The 19,837-nt window shown below is 36.5% G+C and overlaps 2 protein-coding genes across 3 annotated transcripts in view; both read right to left on the bottom strand.

Annotated features, from left to right (window-relative positions):
- Nucleotides 1–208: 208 nt before the first annotated feature.
- On the bottom strand, nucleotides 209–1,606 carry LOC125242374. Its single transcript, XM_048151178.1, has 2 exons — nucleotides 958–1,606; nucleotides 209–777 (listed from the first exon to the last, which is right to left on the bottom strand). The coding sequence occupies exons 1-2, from the start codon at nucleotides 977–979 to the stop codon at nucleotides 284–286; spliced, it is 516 nt and encodes a 171-aa protein (XP_048007135.1). The 5' UTR covers nucleotides 980–1,606; the 3' UTR covers nucleotides 209–283.
- A 6,645-nt stretch (nucleotides 1,607–8,251) lies between these two features.
- The window catches only part of LOC125235901 (peroxidase-like), a 148,682-nt gene continuing 137,096 nt past the window's right edge, over nucleotides 8,252–19,837 (bottom strand). For both annotated transcript variants that reach the window (XM_048142536.1, XM_048142544.1), the window contains 3 exons: nucleotides 17,741–17,942; nucleotides 11,614–11,722; nucleotides 8,252–9,348 (listed from right to left, as the gene is read on the bottom strand). In XM_048142536.1, the coding sequence (XP_047998493.1) occupies nucleotides 9,270–9,348; nucleotides 11,614–11,722; nucleotides 17,741–17,942 (390 nt within the window). In that variant the 3' untranslated portion in view covers nucleotides 8,252–9,269. The remainder of the gene's footprint in view (nucleotides 9,349–11,613; nucleotides 11,723–17,740; nucleotides 17,943–19,837) is intronic.

The following is a 19,837-nucleotide window of genomic DNA, read 5'->3' as shown; positions in this document are numbered from 1 at the left end:
TTATATATTTAATAGTCTTTTATTATTTACATAAATACTAGGTCGCTCGATTTTTTTTCTTTTTTTCCGTGATTTTTAGTTGTAAAGGTGGTATTGCGCTTGTATCGCTTCAGGTATCAATAACATGAAAAGTATTTTGACAGTGACATAAGTGACATTGACGTATATGTCGTAGTTTTTTGGACTCGAATTAGCAATTGGAGTATAGGTTGTTACTCGGTTTTCAACTGAAAACAATTAACAGAATCATAAATAACATTTAATTCATTTGACAATTCGTTTTTTAACTTGGTACTAAAGTACCTTTTAAAACAGAAAACCTTCTTTTCAAGGGCTGATAATCTTTAAAATCACTTTCATTAATTTTCGGTATAGCATTTGTCTGATCAGCGATATCCATAATGCTGGTATCGTTATGACGAATCTCGTTATCCGGAACTGTAGCGTTATTAATTATATTAAGTTCGTCCAAAGTGTCAGCCAGCTCATCTTCGCTCACTTTTCCACTATAATTTTTGTTGTCAATTTCTAACTTAATGTCTTCTGGCGACTGAGTGGTGGTACCTTCTGTGGTAGGAGTCACTCCATTGTTAGATAAGATATCATCCTCGGGGTGATATGGATTATTGTAATCGGAAGCAGACTTTCTGAAGTCGTTTGCAATGCTTTTAAATACAGGAGACATTACGAATGTCTTCAAAATTTTAATAGCGTCATCTGCTTCTATTCTTATTTCAATTCCGGTACAAATGGTATATTGAATAAAGTAGATAAATACTGTAACAAACATCAACCACGAATAATACATATTAGCATTAGTTAAGGTGAGTTTTAAGACCCAGCAGATACAATACATGTAAAATTTCAAATAGGATAAATAAGTTTAATAGTAGTCATTACATATTACTCAATACTCTCACAGGAAATTTTATTAAAAGTCAGTTCAAAAATACTTACGTAATTGAATTAATTTTATCATGGCTTGGCACGAAACGACACCGTCATGAAATACTTTATTTTATGGACAACCGTAAACGCTCGTCGATACGTAGGTATATCATTATTTGCATTGAAAGTACGAAGAAAGAATCCAATGGGTATTTAAAATGTTTATATATAATAATTGTCAAAACGTGATTTGTTTTAAATGCTTACACCAAGTCCCAACTTTACTATTTTTGTTGTATTTCTTCTTTTTCTACGCGTCACATAACATCATAAGGCTAGGATCACAAGGAGAAACTTTTTTCCGTACAACTGGTTGGTTTCTTAATTTTTTATACTGCCAGTATCCAATCTATAACACATCGAGGACGCAATTTTACCATTTGATACTCAAAATGTGTCTCCGATAGCAGTGCATTAGTATTTTGCTTGTTGTCATAAAATCGCCGTTCGATTAAATCTTATACGTATACGGTGCACATACGAGATAAGATGAAGCCGTGTAAGCCTAGCCTAAAAAATCTATTTCAAGCACAATCGTTTTCATCTAAAGTAATAAACTCGAAAAGGGTGACCAACAGTGTTTTCAACTTGAAATACATATACATATGTAAATAGTATTACCTGTTTCAACTACTAACTTAACGTAACTTTAAGCGCTGGTGGCCCAGCGGTAAGAGCGTGCGACTTTCAATCCGGAGGAAGTCGCGGGTACGATCCCCGGCTCGTACCAATGAGTTTTTCGGAACTTATGTGCGAAATGTCATTGGATATTTGCCAGTCGCTTTTCGGTGAAGGAATAAATCGTGAGGAAACCGGACTAATTCCAATAAGGCCTAGTTACCCTTCGGGTTGAAAGGTCAGATGGCAGTCGCTTTCGTAAAACTAGTACCTATTGACAAAACGGACCCCAGGCTCCCATGAGCCGCGGCGAATGCCGGGATAACGCAAGGAGGATGATGACCGGTTTCCACTTATAAGTATTTTTATTTATCGGTCTTTTGATCCCTAATCAACAGCGTAACGGTTGGTTGATGATTTTTAAGACCAATTTAGTCTTACGCCTCAAGAGTACCGAGCCGTATTATTCCCTTTTAAAGGGTATAATAATAATACAAAGGGATACTCTACCAAGTGTAATACGGTCCAATGCCACAAGCCAAAGGAAACCTAATGGATGTAGAGATAAATCCCCCGCCGTTTCCAACTTTCCAATATCCCCGTATTGATTATGTAATAACCACTTTCCTGTTTTCATTCACGAATTTCTTAGACATATTGTTTTCATGTTGGTCACACGAAGTTAATCGGTATAGGTTTAATAGTGTGCACGTGACAAATATCAGAGCAGCCATAAAAGAGAAATCCAATTCCGCACGTGTGTATGAACAAACAAAGTAGAAAAGTTCTCTGGACGTAATAACTACTTTGAGGGAGGAAACAACATAGGTATATAGCGCATCGGGTGAAGTTAGCGTTAGAAGATGTATTATGGCCATTGTGCGGGTTTTTACCTTGTATTCAAATATTGTAACTCAATGATCTTACCCATTGCGTTTTATCTTAGTTTGTTCAGTGTGTAAATTAAATAAATATGACTCTTCCCAGAACATAAAAAGTACACATGGGTATGGGATTATTGATTTACATTTTGTTTATCAAGACAATGAGAACATTGACCATACGAGTTTAATATAATTCCGCCCGCATTGTAATGTAGCACACGAGTAACTTTATTCCTTATTTTCCTTGATTTCTTTTTTCTTAAATACTTTATTTTTTTTAAATTCTGTATTTTTTTTGACGTAGGTAAAAACGTATTTATTTTTTTACAAGATCAACTTGAATAAATACATAAACAGGCCAAATACATCAACACGCACGAGTGATCCCTTAAAGGGTCTCATTTTTGCTTCTAAACGTGCGACGGCAAACCCGCCAGTTATTTCATCGGAAAACCATTTACTTGGAGTAAGGGTCACATATTATATTTAATCAAAACGAACGTTTCTGGGAGATCGTTTACAGAAGGTTTGTTCAAACGTTCACATAATAGGCCCTCATTACTGAAACGGGAATGTACCCAACTGTACCTGGATTGATCAACTTTTTGCTTTTATTCTATGTTTACATGTGGCTAGGGGTCCAATTTGTATGGTATAAATATAAAGAGTCGCTAATTAACAGATACAAAACACATAAAAGCCCAAACTACAGGATAACAATTAATAAAGTACGAATCCTAACAAAATTTAAGTAGCAGGTTGCCCGTATCTTCAGAGGGAACCTCAAACCTAAGAATGTCCAGCGGTCGCCCGTATCCCTCGCGAGGGCCGTTGGTACTTAAATCAGATATTATTTAAAAAATAAAAAAAGTAGGTTCTTGATGTTGTAGTTGGCAAAGAGCTGGAGTATCGATCTAGAGAATGTTGGATATAAGTACCGACCAAGGCAGTATTTTTTTAATTTTAGTTTTTAAGCATCGGTCCTAGACATTTTTGCTTGTTCACTCTTCATTAATTCCGTCTCGTTCGCCAGACCACAACAATAACATCATAATATTCATAATTCATCCGGTATTTAATGTCATTGGTTTGTAATGAACTTTTTTGTAGGTACTTACGAGTACTTACTAATACTCGTACTAATTATGCTTAAGTTGAATGGTTTAAAACTGCAGTAAAATGTGTCTTTAGATATGATTAACCAAAAAAACACTGGTACCGTAACCATGGCAACGTGTACAGAGAAACAGTAGAGTAATCCACCACGACAATATTGCACTCAGATTACATGTCTCCGCAACTGAAATCACAAATAGTCATACTTGTTATGGAGAATTTTTGGCCAAAAGATGCACTTTTGGATGGAAGCAAGCCGCTTTGCATGGTGATAGTAGACATCATAGTAAACGATTTTTTCCGAGGATATCGAAATTTCATCCCTTAGGAAGCCGAGCGTAGCGAGGTGTTTTATGAAAATGAAAAAAATTCTATCTTTTTATTGTATCGTCCGATTTTGACAAAACGTATCTCAAATGAAAGGTATTGATTTGTGTAATTAAAAAAAAATACAAAGAAAAAAAATTTGAAAGAAAAGTAAGAAAAAAATAAAAAAAGTAAATTTACGTCTCGCACTGAATAACTTCAAACAATGACAGACAAAATGTACAATGTCGATATACGAGTTTTTTTTAATCGAAGACAAATAAATTTTTAGTTGAAAACTGAAGACCGCATCGAAATCAGATAAGCATTTTTAAAGATACAAGTTGCCAAAGTTGGGAAAGATCGCTTTATATGGCCACTTTGAAATTCCTTTGCCAGAAAGTCAGAAATAATATGTTTTTCTGACACAGAAAAATACATAGTAACAGTACACATCAAAATAAAATTAAAAATTCCGAGGATATTATAATTTCATCCCTTAGAACGACGAGCGTAGCGAGGTCGGTTACGAAAACCGAAAAAAAAAATCTCATGTTTTGTACGTCGTCCGATTTTGACAAAACATGTTTCATTTGAAAGGTATTGCTTTATGTAACTTAAAAAAAATATTGAAAAAAAATGGGAAAAAAATGAAAGATTTTTTAAAAAAAAACCTTAATTTTCGTATCACACTGAATAACCGCAAAAAATGGTAGACACGGTGTATAATTTCGACATATGATTTTTTAAAATTAAAGACAAATAAATGCATGATTATAAACTAAAATCCGAATCGAAATCGAATCATTAGTTTTTAAGATGCAAGTTGTCAAAGTTGGCTTAGTTTGTTTATATGGTCGCTTATAAATTCCTTAGCCAGAAAGTCAGAAACATTATATTTTTCTTACAGTTAAAAGTATGCATAGGTAATAGATATCATTATAAACATTTTTTTACAAGGATATAAAAATTTCATTCCTTAGAAACCCTAAGAAAGACGATCCAATAAAAAAAACTGCCTTTTTTTTGTTTTTCGTAACAGACATCGCTACGCTCGGCTTTCCAAGGGATGAATTTTTTATATCCTCGTAAAAAATTGTTTATTATGATGTCTATTACCTATGCATACTTTTAACTGTAAGAAAAATATAATGTTTCTGACTTTCTGCCTAAGGAATTTATAAGCGACCATATAAACAAACTAAGCCAACTTTGACAACTTGCATCTTAAAAACTACTGATTCGATTTCGATTCGGTTTTTATTTTATAATCATGCATTTATTTGTCTTTAATTTTAAAAAATCATATATCGAAATTATACACCGTGTTTACCGTTTTTTGCGGTTATTCAGTGTGATACTAAAATTAAGGTTTTTTTTTTAAAAAATCTTACATTTTTTTTCCAATTTTTTTCAATATTTTTTTTTAAGTTACATAAAGCAATACCTTTCAAATGAAACATGTTTTGTCAAAATCGGGTGACGTACAAAAAAATGAGATTTTTTTTCGGTTTTCGTAACCGACCTCGCTACGCTCGTCGTTCTAAGGGATGAAATTATAATATCCTCGGAATTTTTAATTTTATTTTGATGTCTACTGTTACTATGTATTTTTCTGTGTCAGAAAAACATATTATTTCTGACTTTCTGGCAAACGAATTTCAAAGTGGCCATATAAAGCGATCTTTCCCAACTTTGGCAACTTGTATCTTAAAAAATGCTAATCTAATTTCGATGCGGTCTTCAGTTTTCAACTATAAATTTATCTGTCTTCGATTAAAAAAATCTCGTATATCGACATTGTACATTTTGTCTGTCATTCTTTGAGTGAACGGTTTATACCTTCACAATTTAATTTATTCAGGATATTTTTCATATTTATTAGACTCATGATTCAAAAGTTATAGGGGAGGGCACAATCTTCACAGTCGACTACTTGGCCTGGAATGCTGGAAATGTTTAGGATACAATTTAGTAGGTAGGTACTTGAGATATTTTTTCTTTATATCAACCAATTTTATGTACAATTGGGTATCTATAAATTATTGATCTACACAACCTTCAGTGAATCATATTGTAAACAGAAAAAAATACCAAAATAAGATGAAACAGATGACTGAAACATAGATATATTAGATTGAAATTTAACGTGCACCTGGGCTAGTTTAGGCAGACGTTCGTGTTATGTCAAAAAATATCTGCAGAAGATGATGATGATTTAATTCATCAAAAGTATCGTAGAAAACTTGAAAAGATATTCTTGGGATAGACTTAGTTATGTACAAACATAAAGTTTGTAAAAAAAACTGTAAATTGCTCGGCAGTTTACTTCAAAATTTGAACACGAGTTTTTGCATACTTTAGTAAGTTGGGCAAGAATCTACTAATGTTATTATAACTTTGTCGCTCTACAATTTTAACAAATGAAAAGAGTCTTTTACTCGTTATTGCTTTAGAAATCACATACTTACTTACCTAAGTTGACATAATAACTATTATAGATTTAGATTTCGTTATTTCATGATAAAAATACACTATAAATTTGCTACATGTCAAAATTATATTTTCACCACACCAACTGGTAAAGGCATTCTTTGCTATTCGAAAACAGATAGCAAAATTGCATTTTATCCACAAGGGGGCAAAGTAATTTCATGCAAATTTTAACCCGATGTCTTAATATGTCTGCTAGATTTTACCCTATAAATGATGATTTTGAATCAAAAATATTGAATAAATTGATGAATTTGATTTATTTTGATGTTTTATAGTCAGTATTTTGTTCGTGTTGGTGTGGTGAAAAATTTTGTGTTTCACTCGGTGGCAAAGTTTGTTTAACCTTCGTGCCTTGATACCCTCGCAACGCTCAAGATTCCACTTTTTGAACCACTCGCTACGCTCGCGGTTCAATATTGGAATCTTTCGCTTGCTCAGGTATCAATATTGGCACGTGCGGTTAAACAACTACTTTGCCCCCTTGTAAAACAAATAACTATTATCTTCTCATCATGGCCGTCAAAAATTACATAATAAATTCTAAAGAAAAATATTTGTGTCTCCCAATAGGGATCGTCATTTCCAAAGAAAGAAAATACACATGCCAAGCTAAATAAATTAAGTTACAATATCATAAAAATATCACACAGCAAGAAAATATTATAACAGAGAAAAATATCATAATGTCATCGGTCATTAAAAATTCAAATCCATGTACTCATTTACAGAGTACAGGGGGTTATCTAACAAAAGGTTTCTCAATTTGCGCTTAAATGCTTCGTCTCATGGCTCATTTCTCAGATCGGCAGGTAAATGCTCGTAGTAAGTAGGGCCGATGACTCGAGGGTTCTTTCTTAAAAGTGCCATGCGACAGGGGACTGTTCTCAGACGCCCTGTAGATCGAGCTGTTTGCCCGGAAAGTCAATGCGTGCAAATTGGGATATATTATGTCTAAAATACAGTAGTACGTCGAACAGATATTGTGAGTACCTAGTGCGTCATTACCTATACGTTGAGAACCGAAGAGCTCTCTACAAGGGTACCTGTCTCTTACACCGGCAAGTGTACGTATTGCGCGTTTCTGCATTACAAGGACTCTTTTTGCATCAGTTGAGTTGCCCCAGAGCAGTGAGCCGTATGCCATGATAGAATGGAAATGCGCAAAGTACACCTGCTTTAAGGCTTCTGCCAAAATAAGAGCCTCAGTTTTCTCAACGCAAACGACGCACCACCCAACCGATCACAAAGATTGTCTACATGGCACTTCCAATTTAGAGTATTGTCAATCAGGAACCCTAGAAACTTACTCTCTTCGCACATGGGCATTGGAAAGCCATGTAAGGTGGTGGTTGAACCTTTCGACCAGAGAAATTTGGAATAGTTAAGTAACAGTCCATTTGCTGAGAACCATGACTGCAATTGGTGGCAAGCGTCAACGTCATTAATTTCTATTGCCAGCTGGTCATAAAAACTTGCACTAACCAATACAGTCGTATCATCCGCAAACAATACAGGCAAGCCAGCTTCAATGTTCGACGGTAGGTCATTTACAAATAACAAAAACAAGGTATTTCCAAGGGACGAACCCTGTGGAATACCTATATTTATGTTAGCTATGTCAGACTGAATTCACTTGCCGTCATTGACTAATTTCACGACTTGTTTGCGGTCTGACAAAAAAGAGGTAAACAGCTCATGAGCTGTACTATTTATTCCGTACATCTTCAATTTCATAAGAGTTATACTAGGCACTGCCTTCTACCGACCGATTTCATTGATCATACATTCAATATACCTAGGTCTCTCTCACACACAGACACTAGACAGGCAGAAAGAGACACAGAAGTAAGAACAGAAGTAAAAATAATTGAAAATACAGCAAGTAAGTAAGGTATTCCTATTTATTTAATACTATTTTTTTGTCAAAACAATCCTGAATGCACATTCGTAATCATAGAAACATGTATATAAACTTATGTACAGTAACAAACATACACGCAAATATGGAGCCTCCTCTTCTTGAGGTTCGTTTAAAAGAATAACATTCAATTCAATACCTATTGTCTAAATATGTACAAATTGAAGGAGTCTAATAATATCATTTTTGAATGTACATAAAACAGATATTTAATTTTAACATATAATTAATAAATATGGCGTGCAATGAACTTTTATATTTTTTATAGGCCACTCAAATTCAATGTATTCCAAGTTGAAAGCATTAAAATTGGAGAATGGAAATATGGCTAATAGCACGTTTGCAAGTCATCCTTATGAGATATATATTTATGTTCATTAGTATAGTGTATTCACAATGCACGTACTTTTTGTACTTAAGTAGCACCTTTTTCACAAAAATGTAAGTAGCAAAAAACATTTACACCAATAAATTAAAAATATCAAATGGCTCACTTAACACACATAACGTCTATATGTACATAACGTCTATATTTTTAAATTATCTGTATGGACTTAATGTATTTTATTATTAAAAGCAATATTGTTATAAATATCAAAAATAATCTCGGTATTTGAAAGTACCACTATGAATGCAACAATAATATCAAACTTATTTATTATAACAAAATTTCGTAGGTAAACATGTAGGTACTTTTTTCTTCGAAAAAAACAATGATTAAGGTAACATATTTTGAGGATCGGACCAATTACTTAAAACTATTGGGTGGTACTCCCAAACGTCGACAGTTGATTTGTTTTGTCAAAAAAATAATCACAACCATTAGGTAACTTAGCGTTTCAATAAATCTAGGCACATTGTATCCCTTAATAGGAAAAAGTTCAATGAGGTCTATTGGCATGTTATTATTATATTTCAACTAACAATATATATTATTTAGTGCAATGAGCTGCTTCGTCTTAGAAAAAATATTAATCAAGTTTTCATTTGAACGATCCAGTGGCATCCTTCCATAATGAGAGATCGATAGCTGGCAAGTGGTCGCACGGCACTAGAGGGTTCCTGCGGAAACACAAAGTAAAAAATAATTGTAAAGTATGCACCTAGGTGTATACATACACAGGTGTGTTATTATGATCAACAAAATATCGTCATTCGCCTGCCCATTAATTTGGGATCGGCGCATCACGTCTTCCGCTCCCATACCTTCCTATCGTCCGTCATATTCACTTGCATTCACTTACTTTATGTTATTATTATCTTTGAATACTAGGTATGTGTAATATACCTGTACGCATGTGTCTGTAAAATATTTAGATCGATATAAGTATACTCTATAATATGAAACATTATCTATCTACTTCCCACGTACCTAAACAAATCGATAGGCAGTACCAAACAGTTTCATTTGTTTATTCGGGCCTTCAACATAACAATAACTGAGGCATAAGAGTTTTATTTAGTATCGTGAATTTGCTTAAAGATTCCATCGGTCTATACACGATTATATTACAACAATTGAAGTTAACGGTGATAATTTTCAAGCAGAACTTAACATAAATGTAATTATGTTAAGTTCTGCTTGAAAAATGTACCTATGTAGATATTTTTTGGCAAATAAACGATTTGTGATTTGTGAATTGGATAAATATGTAAATCGTATTGTCATATGATCAGTCTAATACTAACCGTTTGAGAACTTTAAATACGCAACGCAATAATGATTTATACAAACCCGCTTTTCTCTCCGTTTTCTTTAACAAAACTAAACACTTCAATACATTATGAAAGACTTATAAATGTATAAAAATTATTGGCTTCTGAAACCCGGAAAATGGCGGTACAACCTTAATAAATTCTTGTAACCTTAGATCGCTTTAGATAAAAACGAGCAAAAACACAAAGATCTAGCTGTTGGTTGAGTACTGTTGGATATAAAAGTGGTCCAAATATCATCCCTTTATCATCACGATTTTGAAGAAATATATATTACTTAAGTATATTCTTCTTCGTCTCACGTCTCCAAGTTTGGTTCTTAACGTCAACAAACTAAATCCAATATATAAACAATTTAAGACTGAGGTTTATTGTGAACGCACGCGCACAAATTTTCTATTGAATTGAAAAGTCGCACGGTGAAACATTTCTATTCTCCGTCTCTGGAATTTGTTTTGAACTTTAAACATTTCTAAACGAATACGAGACTTCAAAAACTGCAACGAAACAAGGATTAGATACAACCGGGTTTTAACTTGCTGCAAAATAGAGATTAAATTGCAATACAAAAAACGATATTAACTAATACATGAAACCCGTCGTTAGTTTCGCTTTTGACGCATAATCAAAGAAACATCTTATTAGGGATAAACTAATCATTATGTGAGTAGTTTTAATGTGTTAAGTTCCTATACTTAATTACTAAACTTTTAAAATAATGTTGCGTGTACCTGACTTCTTTAGAACCTCTCCTGACAACGATTTTCTACCTATATTTAAAATTATAATAATTGTTATTTTTATCGCCAATGTAAAAAGTGCTATAACTAAGAAAGAAAAATATCTACTTATTATTATTGAAGTTCAGAACTTGGTTAGAGACTCCAGTCACGCTACGTTATACCTCCGAGTATTACTGAAGTATCGGCTTGATTCAAACTTTCTGTCAAGAGTTATGTTTACTAGGTACAATACGATACGGATTGGATATTTTAGTGTCAAACGTGATGTTTTTCCAATCCATGTCGTGATCAATGCAAGGAACTTGAAATAGCAGTGCCAAATTTCTATTATATTATGACGTTTTATTACACTGCCTCCCTTAGCCCTATTCAACTCGTTTAAAAAAAAAGTTTGCTAACATTGACTCTAAAGATTATTTCAATACTTTCATTAGAAAATTTAATACGGAACCCTAAAAAACCTTAAAATCAAGCATCGATATTCGATTTCCCCTATTTAACAAAGCAAACAAAATAATGCTTTAAAAATACAAAAGTGGTGTATAATTACCCAGTATAACCTTAGCCTATCCAACCGGTGACACTATATATTGACCTGCACGGGAAGCATGGTCGCGCGATAGACGATAAAATATCAGGCCGTCCTTATCGCACTTACAAATAGTGCGATAGGGACGGCCTGCTATTTTATCGTCTATCGCGCGATCATGCTTCCCGTGCTGGGGACCTCAGTGGGTTTTTAATTCGTAACTTGCAAAAAAAATCGTATGTCCTTTGTCCTGCACATTGGACTAGATGAGGTTATGTAGCTTGTAAGATAAATTGCCAAGAAAAGTGGCAATCTCATAATAGTCATAGTAAAACTGACCCGATTTTGATCAGTTCGAAGGCCTTGGGCTGCATGATGTGGATACCGTCGACGTTGTCGCATAGCACCCGCGCCATCGAGGCTCCGTGGCGAATGCTCTCCAGCTGACCTGTTACAGGGAAACATAATTTCATTTAATAATTTTTTGATTCAAATAAGCATGCCCTAGTGCACAAAATTAGTGTTTTTATTTATATGTTTGTGAAAAAATACTCATAATTAAAATTGACACTGATCATGTTCATGGGCTTAGAAACATGGGCTGGTTACTGCTACTCAGCAAAGGCGCAGTGCTAAATACATTTGTCCGAATAATACGGGTCGTTAGACTAATCGAGCAATTTACTAATAGGTATATGTCCCCCCTAGGGGACCCCCCAATTAGGGAAAGTTGTTAACAAAAATTAACTCACTGTCAGTTTTGTGACGATAATTAATTCAAGTTTACACAGAGTATTATTTTTTTATTATTTTATACATGAACTCAACTCTCTTAGCAACATTACTAAGAATTCGTCCTGATATTTTTTTCAGTAAACTGATGACTTTTATCTTGCCGTCAAATCCTTCAGAAATAACCGAATTAAATGAAACTTCAAAATTAAGCTGCTCTATGACTCCTGTTTTTGGTACAATTTTGGTTCTAAGTCTTGTAGGGTGGTTGGAATAAGACGCCAAGTAGGAACCAGTTGTTTATTGGTTTAACTTCCAATATTACAAATAATCATCATACAAGTGGAGTACCTAGCTAAACATGAGTTGAAGGTCCTCAGGGACGACTACTGCAAGACCAAAGGCCAACCGATTATGAAGCTTATGGGCGGTCCGTGTAGACGGTCTCGACCCGTGCTTCATTTGTTGGTTGGACTTGGGGCATAGCAGAGGCCGTCTCCCAAGCTAGACCACTAGCTAACAACTGACTGATCGGCGGCCGCGCGGCGCCTTTTATTACGGTTTCCCCGCCGCCTGCGCTGCCTGCGCCGCTCGGAGTACTTCGCGCGCGCTCGGGCCGGTCGATCCGCTGAGCGCGACGGGTGATGGTGTGCGAGCGAGAAAGTATTCGAGCCCGCGCACTCGTGCGTGGTAATGTTATTCTGTCTCGCTACATTCTCCCCCTCTGGTACTCTTTAACGTCCCGTAAGAGTACCAGGAATAGCAGGAGTTGTTGTCTCTCCCTCTGGTACGTGAGTAGAACAAATTCTTCAGTTTCGTCATGTTACAGAACTGCTTGATAAGGTTTTCTTCGGAACCCTCCCCCTGGAGTGAAGCTGGTCCGATAGTGTCCATAGTGCAATTCAACTCTGTATTGATGTATCTGAAGATTCTTCCGTTGCTACCTCCTTTGTAAATAATTCGCCACTTACAGCCTTATTGTAGGGTAAGAGCGACTTTTTTTTTCGAGTGCGGGTAGTTTCCATTGTCGCAGGTCCGACAGTACATTTCATTCATGGGCCCTACTTGGGCGAAAGTTATGATCGGGGGCGGTACGCATCGGCATTCTCACCCCTTACTTTGTCGATAGACTAACGGCTAACCGAATATGAGCTTATGGGCGGTCCGTGTAGACGGTCTCGACCCGTCGTGATCATTTGGTGGTTAGGCTTGAGGCATAGCATGGGCCGTCTCTCATGCTTGACCGGTAGGTCACAACTGAATTAGTTTGTCTTGCTGCATTCTCCCCCTCTGGTACTCTGTGACGTCCCGTAAGAGTACCAGGAATAATAGGATCCATGTAGAGCGAATTGTCTTCCAGTTTCTCTGAGTTGACGCAGCATTGCTAGTGAGGGTGTTCGCCAGAACCCTCCCCCTGCACCAAAACTATACTCGTAGAAATTGCGTAGTTTTTGCCTCTTGTAGTGATTTTGTTCCCTCTTGACTTTTCCATTGTCCTACTTGTTTTTAAGTTGGGCGCCAGAATGTAGGTTGGTTGGAATAAGACGCCAAGTAGGAACCAGTTGTTTATTGGTTTAACTTCCAATATTACAAATAATCATCATACAAGTGGAGTACCTAGCTAAACATGAGTTGAAGGTCCTCAGGGACGACTACTGCAAGACCAAAGGCCAACCGATTATGAAGCTTATGGGCGGTCCGTGTAGACGGTCTCGACCCGTGCTTCATTTGTTGGTTGGACTTGGGGCATAGCAGAGGCCGTCTCCCAAGCTAGACCACTAGCTAACAACTGACTGATCGGCGGCCGCGCGGCGCCTTTTATTACGGTTTCCCCGCCGCCTGCGCTGCCTGCGCCGCTCGGAGTACTTCGCGCGCGCTCGGGCCGGTCGATCCGCTGAGCGCGACGGGTGATGGTGTGCGAGCGAGAAAGTATTCGAGCCCGCGCGCTCGTGCGTGGTAATGTTATTCTGTCTCGCTACAGTCTACATTTAGTACACCTACCTACAAGGTTAAATTTTATTATATTCCACTACCTAGGTTGTCTGGAAGAGATCGCTCTTTAGCGATAAGACCGCCTCTTGTTTTACCTCTTAAGTTGTTGTGTATACTTACTATATTGTTTCCTGTATTGGGGTGTGCAATAAAGAGTATTTGTGTTGTATTGTATTGTATTGTACAATGCCGTCAGTTTTTATAAACTAATTTTAGATCATTATTTTTAAGAATTTGTGTTTTTTCTGTCCATAATAGCATCATCGTCCATTATAGCATAGTTTACATTATATGTATCTCCGTAAACTTTACAATAATATTGTAACTCTGTGATAAGAATAACAAGTAGCCAAGTAAACCGTTAAGCAAAAAGTTGCCCCTTTTTTGAGTGAAGTGCTGAAGTGTACGGACAGCCCTTGTTCGAATCGCTAGGCCATGAAATAGCTAAGTACTTATCATAAAGTCTAATATGGTAGTTTGACCGCGTTTTGTCCTTTTTCTTTGTCGAGTTATAAGAAAGGTGAAATAATTTACCTTTTCATTAAATAATTCATGGAATTTTGGAATTTTAAGTTAATTTTAATAATTATTTACCTATTATATAGGATTGTTGAATTTAAAATATTTATTGAAGCCTTAGTGTCCTAATATTATCATTAGAAATGAATTGTTACTATATTATAAGCAAGGTTTATAATACTAATAAAATGAAAGATTATTCAAATTAAACAAAGTTAAACAAGTCATTAAGTTAGAAACCTTAGAAAGGTATTCCAATGTTATTGAAATTGTTTGCAAAGCCCTAGCTGATAGAAATAAATGATATTTTTCTGGTAAATATCACAGTCATAACTATCTTTACAAGTTTTTATCTAATTTCTGTGAGTTAAATGTATATACATCATTGACCGTCTATACAAACATTTTCTTTAGATGGCCTAACTGATAAAGACAAGTTAACTTCTAGGGCAAGGGTTACAAGCCTCATATCGCGGTTGGCGGCGCGTATTAAGATCACTTCGTTTGCTTCTAAGTAGGGTCGATGTTTACTATCCGCGAAATAAGTTTTGTTATCCTTTCACCCTTTTTAATTTAATATGTTTATTATGTTGAGTTGAGACTAAAATTATATTTGGTAATACATAGAAGCGGGGTATTTGATGTTTTATAGTAAATCAAGGGCCAGTAAGCTCCGAGCTTTGAAGAAATATCTTCGTTGGTCTTTTTATATTAACCCGAGCCGACTGAAGTACTTTTCCAGACTGATACAATCTAGTAGGTACTTCAAATTTGATCCAATTGAAGCTCTTACTTACTTATCTTCATTTGATAGCACAACCTTTTATGCGACGCACTTTTTCCTGCGTTAAAACGAAATCTTTAAAAACCAGTTTTAGTCAAACATGCCTATTCTATTACAAAGATAAAAGTAATTTTCGGCATTGCCTCAGTAATCATTCAGTCATTAAAAACTGGTTCTTTTATTTTTATCGTTATTTGTTTTGTTACCGTCATGGTTTATAATATAAGTACCTAAACAAACATTCATCATATTTCTAATATGTACTAGTTGTCACGGTATCCCAAAACAGTTGAAAGATAGGTAAGTAAATCTTTTGTGCGATAACAAGCGAAGCGAGAAGAAACATATTAAGTTAACCATGAATTGATTTAAGTTATTATTGTAGCACATTCTTTACTGAAAGAGCACTGAAATATTAATTTCAATCATCAGTTTCTTGCAAATAGCCTTGAGTAACAGAAAACTGTTAAAACTAATTTTCACCGAGACCATAAAGGAAAACTAGTTTTTAAGAACCCGTCACACGTAGGATAACATATCACAAAGTTTAATAAAAATAACTGAATTTCATATATCGAAATCTGAATTGACAATCTCATTTTATCGCAGACAATCGTTCTTAGTTTATGCTGTACATATTGGTACAAGAATTTTGCGTTGACTACAATTGTATCTACCTATTTGTATTTTTCAGTGACCGAACTTTTTAAAGGTCCCAGCGGTCATTGAGTTCATAATACATTTAAATGAAGAATGAATGAATGCAGTCATACTACTCAATCGAGTGAAACTAATGGGATTACGGCTGACCATGTGGGATTCCCTAGGTTGATGATGATGAAACCTATGGTTTATACACTAAGATCCCTCTGTCGTGGTCTCCTCGTTAATAGGCACGTCGTAGGTCACGGGTACGCTGAAGTACTCTTCCGCAATCTTGTTTTAATTACCATTACTAATGTAGGTACACTCATAATTAGTAGGTAAATAGCTAACGAGTTTTTTAAGCGGCTGTGTGGAAATGTATGAATTCTATTCTTCTCTTCCTGAATAGGGTACACATGCAGCCAAATGCACAAACGCTCACGATAATATCTGTTTCGTAAAAAATATCTATCTCTATCGCTATTGCGTATTGGCGCAAGAGAGCCAGACTGCATTTCTGTCGGCGTCTGGCGTCGATGATTGCCATTCGGCTACACCGGCTGACTATAAGATTTGCACCGAAATACCTAACAGGGGTTCCTTAACTCGGTTTAAATAGTAATATTAGACAATCAAGAACATAACCGACTTCTAGTAAATTATTCTGAAACCCGACACTGGCAGTTTAATTGAATCTTTTGTTTAATTTGATCAGCGTCAAGTCAAAGCACTGAGATAGATATTATTTATTTCACTGCCTATCAAGGGAAACACTTTGCGTCAATTGGATTTAAAGTTTCCAAACTCAATTTTGTAACTTTCAGATAAGTTTTTATCTTATTCCAGAGTACATTATCTCAAAGCTGCTAAGATCTGCCCGAATGTCACGTTTTTATTTAATTTAAGTACTAATTTCAAGTTTAGTACCTACTATCGCCGGTAAGAATTTGGTGAAATATCTGAGTGAACTCGGAGAAAGCATAAGTTAGCGATAAATTGCGAAGCGACGACCGTGACCTTGTGTGGGAGTAAAGACTGGCTGGATTTGTGTCGTACAATAAATTATATTTTACAACTCTGTTAAGTTCCATAAACACATACTTAGCTACATTTTATTGGCTTATATATTATTCGTAAGGACGCGGTACGGGCACAAAAATAGTGCCAGCACAGCGGAGCCAGTAGGTAGGTCCAGACAACCAAGCGTGCAATGTGACCAACTGGCGCTCAGGATTCAAACTCATCAACTCATAGCGTTGTATTCATCCCCTAAAGCATTAAACGATAACGTCAAGTCAAGACTTTGAGAATTGCCTTTTGAAATTTTTGGTTATGAGTTCACACAGCTGTTCCTAATTGCTCGTTCTGAAAGGGCACATCATACAGTTGTGCTTACTAGGGGTCAAAGCGGTGACGGGGTCAGCGCCATTTTCGTCGAAGTAGCGGTCTCCGACGCGCGTGCGTTAAAACTGCTCAGTCAGGATACAGAGGCAGGTGGGTCCGGCATGGCAAAGCGTGTTACAGCAGTAGCACGCTTTGAAAAGGCCCATCAAATATTTGTGCTTACTTGGCGTGAAGACGGTGACGGGGTCAGCGCCGTTTTCATAGTAGTAGTGGTCTCCGACGCGCGTACGGTAAAACTGCTCAGTGAGGATACAGAGGAAGGTCGGGCCGGCCTGCGCGCCTGGCACGTTACGTTCCAGTGAGCCTGCCACCACCATATCTGCAGGTCTCGTTTACAGCTGTCACAGTACTAGCACGCTTTGAAAAGGCCCATCACATATTTGTACTTACTGGGGGTGAAGGCGGTGACGGGGTCAGCGCCGTTCTCGTAGAAGTATCGGTCTCCGACGCGCGTGCGGTAGAACTGCTCAGTCAGGATACAGAGGAAGGTGGGGCCAGCCAGGGCGCCCGGCACGTTGCGCTCCAGCGAGCCCGCAACTACCACGTCCACGTCCGCGGGAGACGCGTACAGATGTTTCAGAATTAATACATTCTGAAACAAAAAGAAACTGAATCACAGAAAAAAGTACAGCCTATTTATTACGTCTCACTGAAGGGAAAGGAATCAACGCGGAACATTGGATTAAGTATAATATGTTTTCCTTAGACATTAAACGAGTCATACCAAGAAAACATGTCAGCGATGTTGGCAGCCCCGCCGATACAAATTTTATTTACTTATTAAAATTGGCATAGCATGTTTCCCCTTAAAAGCTTTGATGTTCCTTTGAGTCAGATAGTTGGCAATTAACTTTTTCAGTACCTATGCATATAAGATAAAAATTTTATTAATGTAAATACTTCGCGTGGAAAATACTGATTAAAATATTTCACTGAAGATTTTAAGGCGTTTTCTGACTAATTACTATTACATAGGTCATCATCATCATCATCATTTCAGCCATTAATCGCCCACTGCTGAGCATAGGCCTCCCTTCGTGTACGCCACTCATCCCGGTCCTGGGCTAATCTCATCCAGAAGTGCCCCTCAGTTTTTCGAATGTCGTCCACCCAACGAGCCAACGGATGCCAGGCGCTTCTTACATCCGATAGCGGCCACCATTCGGTCAACATTTTGGTCCACCTGCCATCACTCTGCCTGGCAACATGCCCCGCCCAATTCCATTTGAGTTTGGAAATGACGTCACCCACGTCCCGCACCTTGGTGCGGCGTCGGATCTCGACATTCCTCACTCGATCTTGGAGTTTAATGCCGAGCATGGTGCGCTCCATCGCTCTCTGTGCTATAGATAAATAAAATAACATAAATAACTAAACAAACCGTAAACCGTATTTATAACAAAACATAATAATGGCGGTCAGATTGAAAAACCTTATCAGTGTTTATTGTCACTTTGCGATGACACCTTAAGGTGCCAGGTGCTTATCAACCTTTTAATCTGGCAGTTTCGCTGTTTAAACATGTTATTTTTATTATACAGACTGACATATTACCGATGATTATTATAACTATATGTACTATACTTACACCTTCAAGTATCAAAGTATTAGAAGCGCTGTATTTTCGCACCTATAGCGGTGTGGTCTATCGCTTCACATTTCCAAAATAATCTATCTCAAATTTGCTGCTGTACAGATTTGAACCTTACAATTATCAGGATACAGTTGCTTCTTGTTGTCTTAGCGCGTGCAAATACAGAAGCTCCCGCTCAACACAAAAGGAACAATACCTTTGTTTAGAAACGTTCGTTTCAAAAAATTCATACTATACCCGTATCTTATGCACAGTCTTTTTATTGAGCGTCCATGTCTCGGCACCATATGTCATGGTAGGCAGGACAAACTGGTTTAAGAGACGAGTCTTCAGGCATTGTGAAACATTATTTGACTTAAGGATGTCCGCTAGTTTGTACATAGGTAATAGTTTATTACACTGTACAGTGTACATTGCACAGGGAGGAGAATAGGGACTATATTTTTTTGGCACAGCGGTTGTTTACTATCTTCTGAGCAAAGATCAAATGTATGAGGGTTTGCCCAGATTATATTTAAGAATAGCTACCTTATTCTGTGTACGGATAAAGCAAACATACGTAAATACCAACTTTTTATTTATAGCGTTTCGTCGTAAAATACAATGCCAGCCACATTGTTACCATATTGTTATGAAGCTTTATCTGAACCAACATGTTCAGCCCATTACAATTATGGATTCAAAGCGACGGTGGCGTGGAGATATTCCAATGTAAGAAAAAAAGGGGTTTTTCCTGAAAATAAACCAACCTATGTATTTACAATGGCTCCAATAAAAATTGCCTCACTTAGATATTTGGAAATAAATGTTTACTGAAATAACTTACGTTAGGTACTTAAAAACGATCGCAATAATAAAATCTGTACTTATAATCTACCTACCTCTCGACTGAG

Source organism: Leguminivora glycinivorella, chromosome 2 (assembly GCF_023078275.1).
Source record: "Leguminivora glycinivorella isolate SPB_JAAS2020 chromosome 2, LegGlyc_1.1, whole genome shotgun sequence".
Lineage (NCBI taxonomy): Eukaryota > Metazoa > Arthropoda > Insecta > Lepidoptera > Tortricidae > Leguminivora > Leguminivora glycinivorella.
Note: the sequence above shows the minus strand (reverse complement) of the source record. Positions and strands in the feature narration are given on the sequence as shown.